The 11418-nt window shown below is 42.1% G+C and overlaps 1 protein-coding gene across 1 annotated transcript; it reads right to left on the bottom strand.

Moving 5' to 3' along the window:
• Positions 1 to 500: 500 nt before the first annotated feature.
• slc8b1 (solute carrier family 8 member B1) lies at positions 501 to 11029 on the bottom strand. The gene is made up of 15 exons (XM_080738255.1): positions 10697 to 11029; positions 10090 to 10242; positions 9405 to 9457; positions 8609 to 8666; positions 8269 to 8374; positions 7905 to 8072; positions 7640 to 7762; positions 7332 to 7406; positions 6476 to 6606; positions 4396 to 4537; positions 3707 to 3828; positions 2452 to 2605; positions 1777 to 1857; positions 1552 to 1616; positions 501 to 1359 (listed from the first exon to the last, which is right to left on the bottom strand). Exons 1-15 carry the CDS (start codon positions 10886 to 10888, stop codon positions 1168 to 1170), a joined length of 1815 nt encoding a protein of 604 aa, XP_080594381.1. The 5' UTR covers positions 10889 to 11029; the 3' UTR covers positions 501 to 1167.
• Between the last annotated feature and the right edge of the window lie 389 nt (positions 11030 to 11418).

The raw sequence follows: 11418 nt of genomic DNA, 5'->3' as shown, positions 1-11418 counted from the left end.
ACACATTACACACACAGACAGACACACACACCCTGACGAGCACCAATTTGAGGCATTACATTTTGTATAACACATCTACATGCTCACGTATAGTAGATGAGCATGTAGATCGGCTATTTACAATTTCTGCCTCTAATATTTGACAATTTGGCCAATGTTTAATTTGTCATTTTAGAGGTATTAAAAAGTCCTTAAATTGTCACTTTAGAAATGTGCATATACCCTCTATACACTTAAACTTTATGTTGGTTTGTTTACTGTTGAGTGAGAAAACAATGTTGCACATTAAGTTAATCATCTGGGGACCCCCCTGGGGTTGAGAACCACTGGGTTAGGTTAGGAAGGTTTGACCAATGTTTGAAAAATGTCTATACATCCATCAAGGTGCAAATGTTTGATTAGCCAGTTTTGGACACGCTTGTATCAACAAAAAAAGAACGATTGGTCTGAAATGTTATGCATATGCCGCCCCACAAAAGAAAAGAGGCAAATACTGAACCAAAGTGATTTAATCAAAAGGTAGTTACCAAATAGTTATTTACACAAGTAAAAAACAGTATTGTCAAAAGCAGCTTTGTGCCAGGATATTTAACATTACAGTTGCTGTAAAGCCCAGTTATTACATTGAAATTGATTTGCACAACAAATACCCTTGTTTCTAGTCTCATTGATGGCAAGAGCAGTCATCCATGTGTTTGCACTCTTGTTGAGGTGCTACAGCAGCTCTGGTCGATACAAACAAAGGTAAAGGCACAACGTGATCTGGTTCAATGCTCCCCAAGGAGAACATCTTTTTGGCTGTGTTCCAAGGGCCATTCACGGCGTTCCCATTTCCCCCAAAATGATCAGTGCCCTTAATATCAGCTCACATTGTTCACAACGAAACCACGCTGTGTCCTGAAATATCCGTTTGGTCATTCACGTTGATGCAGGTCTCCCTTGCAAAAATAGATCTTTGATCTCAATGTGAAAAACCTGGTTAAATGGTGGGAGGAAAAAAAGATGTATCCTTCTTGTTTCCTGGAACCAACCACAGCACAGCTCTGGATAATACGCATAATATCTAGGTGTACTTGTTATTCCAGAATAAAGTACTTCTGAGAGAATAAGGTGTCCACAAATTGCATGGCCAGTGTTTGCACTAGTAGATGCAAAAAGAGTCTTGGACTAGACGAGATGGATCTTTCCAAACTCTGTAAGCAGTGCAATGACAAGAAAGACAGCATAGAAGACGATAAGGAAGATCCCGTAGGTCCGACCCAGATGGAACCGGCACAGTGGAACAATAACGAAGGAAAGGACTAAAGACAAACCCAGAGAACCTGCAAGAATCCATGTCAGCAAACCCTCTGGTTCCAACTGCAGAAGGGAAAACAACATAAAGGTGCATGATGTGATGTCTGCTCATTAGTGTTCAACACAGCTTAACCTCAATGCATGTCAAGTAGCTACAGTACTTGTTTTCCTGTACATCTGGTCAATTCTGCCGTAGCTAGGCCTGCAATGTGAGTCACAAAAGTATAGGGATTTGGGGTGGGATGGGGACAATACCTGTACTTCAGAATGGCTCGTAAACATCTGCTTTAGACAGCCCAGACCCACACCAAACAGCATATCTGATGGAAGCAGTCAAGGTTGACAATCATATGCCACAAGTATGTGTAATGCATGTCCACAATAGACATTTGAGGTTGACAATCATATGCCACAAGTTTGTGCAATGCATGTCCACAATATACATTTCATGACAAATATATATTTCATACTAAAGGATACTGAAGATGATGCCTCCGAAGCAGGCAGATATGGCCATTCTTGGGTAACCCTGACGTGCAATGGTGATATCGGAAAAACAATCTGAAAAGACATTTAATACAGTAGGTCAAACTTTTTAGCCAGTGACCCAAAAGAGAAATTAGACATTCGCCTGGGACCCAAACTAATGAAAATACTGTAGCAGATCTACAAGTGAGCTTGTAGATTGTCTATTTTAACGACTTCTTAATTATTATATTTTATTTATGGAATTTCTTAGATGTGTTTGTTTCTTTGTTTGAAAAAATCTTCTCAATCTTTTTTTATTGCTAAAAATAAAAACATTTTGGGGGGAGGGGATTTTTTAAATGTAGCCTATATAATTGTATTTTTTGTAGGAAAAGAAAATTAGTTTTTAACTAGAGTTTTAACCCACAAATGGGTCCCGAGTTTGGGAAACAGTGCACTAGGCCAGTGGTTCTCAACCTGTGGGTCAGGGCCCCCAGGGGGGTCCCCAGATGATTAACTTAATGTGAAACATTGTTTTCTCACCAGTTAAAATATGATTATTTTGGGGGTCACTGCCTGAAAATCTTGAGAACCACTGCACTAGGCCATCAGTTGAGTTAATTATAATCCCAGATATCATCTTTTCACAGGGTCTGATAAAGGTGCGTATGCCTTGGTTAATCTTACCTCCTATACTGTTGCCCCAGGCCAGCAGGGTGAGTCCCAGCACAGTGTTACTGAGTTTCAGCACCACACCCAGCATGTGGAGAAGGCTGACCACCTCTGATGCTGCTGTGCTGATCAATATGGCACTCACCACAAACCCCAAAAGAGCAAACAGCTGGAAAAACAACATTGGACAAGCATGTCAAACTGACTGAGCAATAAGCACAATCCATTAAAGCACTGGTTCCCGAACACTAGGTCGGTACCCAATTGTGGGTCTCGGGACAACATTTTTGGTTTCCTACATTTAGCTTTTAATTATTTTTATTTCAAAACATTTTCAAAAGCATTCCCCCAAAAAGCTAAGATTTTCATGAATAAAATCAAACAAATCAATTTTCAGGTCGCATACACAAACTTTAGAAGGCAATCGTAGCCAATCAGGAGGGAATGTGGGAAATGAGCAGAGGAGGAAGCACGCACATCTCCAAAATATTTACAGGTGCTGGACCAAAAATACGCACCATGAAAAGAGAAGGAAGTCCGCACACTGTTTTGACGCTCCAGCGACAACTTTTATTTCATCATGAACAACGTTTCGACCCCAGCGGGTCTTCTTCAGGTCTGAGACCTGAAGAAGACCCGCTGGGGTCGAAACGTTGTTCATGATGAAATAAAAGTTGTCGCTGGAGCGTCAAAACAGTGTGCGGACTTCCTTCTCTTTTCATAATGTGGGAAATGGGACAGATCCATGTTGATGACATGACGTTAGAGATCCGCTTTGCGTGATTTTAGGCCAAGACCTGTAGGAGCAGTGTCCAAAAATGTGTTTTGCAAAGATCAGCCTGATGGTGGCGCGGGAAGAGGGCTATGTGGGAAATGTGAGTTGCCATCCAAGGAGTGTGTGTGCAAAGTTTGGCATGGATAGGGGGAACGGTGCCGGAGATATGAGTTCTACAAGCTCACAACACTGCGCGAAGCAACGCATTGTGCGATCGGCTGTTTTCATTAGTTTGAGTCCCGGGCAAACAAACTCGAAAACAGGTCCTCGCAATTCACAAGGAGCATGAGGGTAAAGAACTAACTGTCTGCCCCAACAGACACCCCAATGGCTTAGCCATAAGGCTGAGGGGTGAAATTATTATTATTTTTGTTATAATTATTTCTGTCAAGCATCGACCATCAAAAGACAATAGAAATATTTGTTTGTTGTGCTTAACCAGATACTACAGGCTTTATGAGACCTTTATCCACCTCCAAAGCCCACATTACTTACTGGGTGATAGGTGGGAGGACAGTCGTTTGTGGTGGTACAGAAAATGATGGCAGAGAAGAACATGCCCAGGAGAAGAATCAGGAGCCAGAGGGGGAACTCTCCTTGGATCATATATCCAGCATCTAGACCCAAAGCAAGAGGATACTAAGGAAACCTCATACATCACAGATATGTCTCAGACGACCGAGATCAGTGGTTCTCAACCTTTTCAGGCTGTGACACCCAAGATAATCATATTTTAACGACCCACAGGTTGAGGACCACTGTCATAGATCACGTCGGTGCTTCCATGTGGATCTCGAGACCCACACGATTCCATTTTGTTTTCGTAAAGATTTAAGGCAAATCAGCTATATCAGTACAGCGGATAAATATGACATGTGACACCGATTATGAGTAGTATTCACACCAATTACATAATTAGTGCATGTGTGTACATTAATTCTACATCTGTTTAATTTAGGTGTTTCTGTGTGCCAGTATGAAGGTAACACCTCAATGAAACATATATACAATTCATGTCATCATACCTTCAGCTTTGTTTACTCATCTATGACATGTCAAAATGTCACAGTGAAAATGGTCCATTAGTGACATACTAGAGCACATGAAAGTTAAGGGACTGTGGTGGTAGTAGGTCTTTCCCTTTCTCTTCGCCAGGGAGGTGACAACGTGCAACAGTGACTTACATATTCCAGACTGGAAGGTGAGCACACACACCATTGGGGTGGTGATCAGATGGAGGCAGTTTAACGGCCGCCTCCAGTTCTTGTCTTCTTTATCAGGATCAACGACAGGGACACACAACAGAAGCAGAACCTCCAGTGGCATCTGGTGGACGAAAGGCACAGTTACAGCTTAACTGCCCCACATAACACAATGGCAGATGCACAGTCAATTTAAAAATTTCAATACATTTAATTAAACTCTCTGTATTTTGCTGTGTGAGAACAAATTAGGGCCTTTCCATTCTTTTTCTTTTTGGAACGGGGCTGGGAACAGAAATGACATTATTGTTCACCTGACTAGTGGTGTACTGTAAAGTACACCACTAGTCAGTACAAGTACATTTACTTACCGGTAAGTACAATTTTGAGGTAGGCCTATTTGTACTTTACTTGAGTATTTCAAATTCCCAATACTTTTACTTCTTACTCCACAACATCTCAGAGGCAAATATGGTACTTTTACTCCACTACAATTATTTGAAAACTTTAGTTACTAGTTATCTTGCAGGTATACCGGTACATTATAATATTATAAAACATACATTAACCACTTTAGCCCTATTTTATACCTAGGCGACACGTTGTGAGCTTGTAGGTTGGCTATTTTCAAACATTTTCTACTTTTACTTTTGGTAACTACATTTTTATACCTATACTTTTGTACTTTTACTCAAGTATTTTGTATTCCAGACTTCTACTTTTAACGGAGTATTTCTATATTGCAGTAGTGATACTTTTACTCAAGTAAGGAATATGAGTACTTTTTCCACCACTGCACCTGACATCGAACTGCTCTCTGTAAATCTGAGACGTAGATATCTCCCCCTTGAATTGGCCAGCTTTAACATTGTTCTGGTTTACATCCCCCCTCTGGCAATGACTCCAGACTCCCTGGTCTTAATATTGGGAGACTATAACAGCTGTCAAAAGCTGAAAAAGACTCTCCCCACATACAGTTAAGCAAATGTTAACTGGGAAACAAAACAATCGACCTCTGTTATAGTAACGTGAAGAAAACATGTAGAGCATACAGTACAAGGAACCCCCATTAGGGCAAGTTCACCTCTGGGACAACCATATATCATTTTATTGTTGTTTGGGACAAGATCAACACAATTTTTGTGTTCAATCTGAGTTTTGAGATATTTTAGTATTTCAGCATGAATGATGATGTATCATAAGATGCAGCATGATGCATCATATGATGCAAAATGAATCATCACTCAAGATTGTGTTGATCTTGTCCCAAACAACAACAAAATAAGATCTGGTTGTCCCAGAGGTGAATTGCCCTTTAAGTACACCCGATCATAATGCCATTCGTTTAGTCCGTGCCTACATTACAAAGAGAGGGAGCTGTCCAAAAGGCAGGTTGCAGCAGTGGAATGAGGAGGCTAGTGAGACTCTGCAGGCTTGCTATGACTTGCTATGTACTCTGGGAAACGTTCTCGGAGGGGACCATCTGGTGATGTACAGTAACTGTATTTATTTGTCACATACGCTGAATGTGACTGTGAATGTACTGTACATTTGCTGACTGTATCCCAACAACCCGATGTCCCAGTCACATGCATGACATTTGTCATTTGTTCTTGTTTAAATCAGCCTCATGGTGGTGCTACAGTATAACTAGCTGCTTTACATTTTGGCCTAGAACACATGAACTGTAGGTCATACAATCTTTTCACTCCCCATATAATAGGCCCATTTCCGATTAGTAGATTACTACATTTTCTGTCATTTTTAATTTCCTTCAAACCACATTTTTTGCTACTAACCTTACCGACCAAAACTCTCACAAAAAGTCTCTGGAGTCATGTGATAAACAACATTTTCACATTCCTTTCTGATTGGCTAGGATTTTCCAAAGTATGCGTGAGGAGCCCATAAAAAAGAAACTACCCCAAATTTTAATTACACAACCAGGGGCCTCTAAACACAGAGCCCAAAGCAATTTTACTTCACCCTTTACGTCACCCATTGTTGCAGAGACATAATTGTGCATTGTCGTAGTACAAACTATGCACACACACGCAGTCACCTTCATGACTTTAAGTACTTTCCAGGACCAGGGCTTCCTCCTCCACTTCCTGCTGTCCACCGGGTTGAGGGAGCTCAGCAGAATCTGACAGGTCGACTCAGAGTACGGGAGGAGAGGCCTATATTCGGCATCTGAAATGCACACGTGCAAGGTAATAGCACATGAGTAACTACAGTCCGGTGTATATTAACTTATATTGTGGTGTCACAGTAGTGCTGCATTACCCCCATATAAATAAATCTTACTTGAATTATGCCTTGTTTTCATTACATGTACTGTGTTGATCATTGTTGACTGTCACACCAACATTTAACCACACAACCCAATGTCCATATTCTGTGCATGTCAGTTTTTGGAGATGAGATTTGGTAAAGAGGGGGAAAAAGGAGGGGACCAAGTATAGACCTCTGGGGAACTGTGGTCAACAAATTATGTAGTAGGGCAAGGTAAATTAAATGGTTAACTGCAAATACTTGTATGAGCATGTGACAAATGTAACCTCTTGATAAATATATAGAACAGTCATTTCCATTTAATGCTGTGCTTCTGTGTCAAATACAGCAGAGGAAGAAATCAATTCATAGGGGCCTCCGTGACGCTTTGATCCATATGAGGCTTCTACAAGCCAAGCTCACAATGCAACATGTTGCAATGCGTTGTGAGCTTGTAGATGTGCTATTTTTGAAACTTTTTGAAAACCTTTGCCAATAACGATAGTTCAAAATAGGGAAGCCTGTTGGGGAAACAGCAGCTGCATAGCTGCTGATACCGATGTTTTCAAAGGTATCGACCAGAAAGATAAGGTCTAGCTTATACTCGCTAGCTAATACCTTTATAAAATATGTATGGTTCCTACCATATTCCTGCTGGATGCTCCCAATCCCATTACCCATATAGGGGACCTCATCATCAGAGTCTGATGCCTGGAGCTCTAAAAAGAAAAAAGAAAATAGATGGTGTTATTATGAATAGTCACCTCTTCTCTTTCTGTTTGTGTGTATGGACTGTTTGGAGGAAGTGATGGGGTCCCAGTCCTCCTGCAGCCAGCAGGCTTGTCTCGCACACACCCACAGGCTGGCCACACAGTATCAGTATGTGATGTGTGTGCATATTGTGTGCGTGCGTGCGTGCGTGCGTGCGTGCGCGCGTGCGTCTCTGTCTCACCTGGCGCCTGTGTCTCCACAGTTCCACTGCGAACACTTCCGTTGACTGAATGTTTTTGTCGGTTGTAGATGTATGCACTGACGATAACAGTTAATACATAAACCACGTAGAGGCCCAGGTACCCTACAGCAAGAAAGTACAACATTCCGGTCCTCAAACCAAAGCCGACACAATCTTTTGTCAACAATGATGGGTCATGCTGTGTGTGTGTGTGTGTGTCTGTGTGTGTGTGTGTGTGTGTGTGTGTGTGTCTGTGTGTACATACCCAATGTCTCTCCCATTGATATGGTTCCTCTATAGAGGATGACAAATGTCCAAAACACTGCTGCCATGTAGAAGATGATATCACGCAGGAAGGGGCGTGATGCCACAGTGAACGGCTTGACTAAGGACACGCTCCCTGCGACTACAGTGGTAACGAATATACCAGCTCCTACACACGGACAGGGACGAGTCAAAAAAATAAATAAAACAACGAAAATAGCAGATCTGCAAGCTCACTCTGCATGATTGTGATGTGTCGCGTTGTGAGCTTGGTACATCAGCAATGTTTTGCTTTTTGTTGTATGTGTTTAAATCGCTCTGTGTGTCACAGTGTGTACTGTATATGCATGTGTCTCCTTGCGTACCAAACAGTGCCCCAACAGCCAGTCCAGCAGTGTGTGGGCGTGAGAAAGCCGCCATGGCGCTGAAGATGTCTGGAGCTCCATTTCCGAATGCCAGAAATGTCACCCCCTCAGCGCACGTACCAGTCAAGCAAAATTCACAGATTAATCAGAAAAAGATTCCAAAATGTCCAGTCATGACTGTGATTGAAAGTAAAGACTGTAATCAGAGAAGTTCCCACTGACAGAGGAACTTACTATGACGGTCAGTCAACAATTGAACTGCACTACACTCACTGATGAGGAACTGATACCAGAATAGGTGGGAACTGCATCATGAATGGTTTATGCACACAAAGGATACAGCCACGTTGTGAGTGAGTCTCAGGGAAGTGGAGATAGCAGAGAGATTGGGACAGAAACTGTAGAGAAACATCAAATGAGTGACTGAAATACTGTACAGTGTATAAATGCATTTGTACACTCTTGGAGTTATAAATTGAAAGGTTAACACTGAAGATTCTACTGTGCAGCAACACAAAAGCATTCAGCAGTGGAAAACGTTCTCATAGTTAAGGTATTTATTAACCAAATCCAATTACCCACTGACGTATACAGCAAACAGTGTTCATTTAACTGTACAAATGTAACCACATGGACTCGTAAATGTCAGTTAGTTCCATTTGTACACTCTGTGAGTTACAAATGAATACCTCAACACTGGGGAGCATACTGTACTGTACTGTACAGAGTATGTACATGGTCTACTAAGCTTGCAGATGAGTTTGTCTTTGTGTCTCCCTTTGTGGAAATATAATATGCATTCTCACAACTCAAGTAGTTTTATGAAACAAAAACGTTCACTGCAGTCATGTGATCTGTTTCCATGTGATTACAAAGCGGCCATAAAGATTACGTTCAGCTTTTGCCTGGTGTGTGTGCGCTTGCACGAGAGCGGTAACGAGAGTGTGAGTGACCACAGACTTCACTACACCACAATATGTAATCAATGAGAATGGAATATTGCATTTGGCTGTATGCCTTTGGGTATATACTCTGCAGAGGCAGGGCATGCATGCACTGGCAGTGCACAGAAACCCAACTACAGGCCCAACTAATAATGGCTGGATAACAATTACAGCAACAAGAGAGATGCTTACAACTTAGACGCAGTGAGTCCCAGGATAATGAACAGGAAGAAGAGCCACATAATCTGTAGGGAGGATGTGGAAGATAAAGAATGTCAGACTTCAGCAAGTGTAATATATGTACTAGAAAAACAAGAACTGATTTAGAAGCACATCTTGGCTATGTTCCCTCACTGAGGTTAGGGTTTGGGTTAGGCATAGTGGTTAACATTGAGGGAACATAGGGCTGAGCTGCTGAGGGAACTTGAGCATGGACCTGTTGAATCTGAAATGGGAAATCTATTGAACCGGTGCTGATGTTATGGGTTATGTGTAGACTTGAGATCAATAATTTGAGCAAGTTATTTTGACATTAAGTGAGTTCAATTAATACATTCACTCACAACTTCATTACTCAGCAAGTGAGCACATGACGGCACCGATCCCAGTAAAGTAACATGGCTGACTGCATTCGTTTTCTGCTGTGTACTCAAGAGTAATTCATTGTCATGGGTGGAATAATTCTGTAGTTTCCCAGCATAATCAACTGCTACAAAACAGGAATGTGTAGGACACCCACCCAAGACCATACTCACTCTCTCTCTCTCTCTCTCTCTCTCTGTCTCTCTCTCACACTCACACTCACACTCACACACACACACACACACACACACACACACACACACACACACACACACACACACACAGGAAGGCTTACACAGAAAGTGATGGTGAGAGGTGTGAAGTTGGGGGGAAGCAGGCAAAAGGCCAGTTCGAGGTAGTTGATGAAACCATCTTCCATATAGCAGTCTGGTGTGGTTTTCACAAATGTACAGCGTTCTGTAGCATTGAGGTTCATTACATGGTCACACTGAGAAAATAAGTAAAATAACACACACACACACACACACACACACACACACACACACACACACACACACACACACACACACACACACACACACACACAGGTGTTATCAGGAACAGATAGCCATTATGATATAATGTAGTAATGTATGAATAACAAAAGAAATTGCTGCGACTCAATTGATGTCACATTAAGCCTGCGTCATTTCATAATAAATCAACACAAGTGGCACACAAGTTGAACTTCTGCTGGGGACACCTACCACCACCCCACGTGACAGCTGTGAAAACCACTGACAACCTGCCAGCCAGCCAGCCAGTGCCAGCCAGGGCAGGGCTTGCACAAGGTTATTATAAACAAAACTAATAAACGCTCAGGGCAATAAGCGTACATCAGTGAACGTGTCAATTCAATTTGGACGGGCCACGTAACAAGTCTAATTTAATTTCTCACTAACCTCATCCGTCGTTCCTAGAGACATCACTGCGCGTCTGTCTGCGGAGATCCAAACTGCTCCGATACCAGAACGTTTAGTAAGAACATGGATATCCCTGTCAGTGTCAGTGGAGCCTGACGACACATGATGTTGATGACACAAAAACACCAGCAAAACGGAGAGTACAATCCGTGAAGTCATAATTCGCTTCATCCCGGGGGAGCCACTTCCATTCCCCCTCTTTAAAGAACAGCTGCACTACTACTCCGGGCGAAATATGTCACCGTGCTCACAATCTGTGCGTGACCCATGTTAATGTAACAAATACGAGTCGTGTGTTGTAGACTGCTAGCCTTTCTTCTCTGAAACGCTGTATAAACAAACGTCCGTGTACATTCTGTACACAAACGTACTTGGCACTTCATTGAAACCCCGCCTGCTTTTCCCCCCGTCGACTTGACGTTGCAGCAACACTTCCAGAGCTCAGTCCCTCCCCTGTCTCCTTTGCACCTTTAGAGCGATTTGTATAAATAGAACATACTGAGCCAGCCGTGCTCTTATTTGTTGATCTTGATTCATATGGCTGCAACAACAGCTATAATTATGCGTAATGCAATTGCCTATTTTGTCTCTGTAAATTGAATAAACAGGAGGACGGTCGACCACAAAGGAAATAAACCATCAGGGCTTTTTGTGTTATCCTTTTAGCACCACGACTGTATAATCGTACCAGTGTGGGTACT

This window comes from Nannobrachium achirus, assembly GCF_963921795.1.
Source record: "Nannobrachium achirus genome assembly, chromosome: 12".
Classification (NCBI taxonomy): Eukaryota; Metazoa; Chordata; class Actinopteri; order Myctophiformes; family Myctophidae; genus Nannobrachium; species Nannobrachium achirus.
Note: the sequence above shows the minus strand (reverse complement) of the source record. Positions and strands in the feature narration are given on the sequence as shown.

Bases quoted from the DNA above. Each gene is read 5' to 3' on its own strand.
- slc8b1 (XM_080738255.1), bottom strand. From the start codon at position 10,888: ATGAAGCGAATTATGACTTCACGGATTGTACTCTCCGTTTTGCTGGTG. The intron at 2,606-3,706 runs GTAAGTAATGTG...TTGTTTTTCCAG, and splicing joins GTCCTCCCACCTATCACCCA to CTGTTTGCTCTTTTGGGGTT. The intron at 1,360-1,551 runs GTATTGTCCCCA...TCCCTTCTGCAG, and splicing joins CGAGCCATTCTGAAGTACAG to TTGGAACCAGAGGGTTTGCT.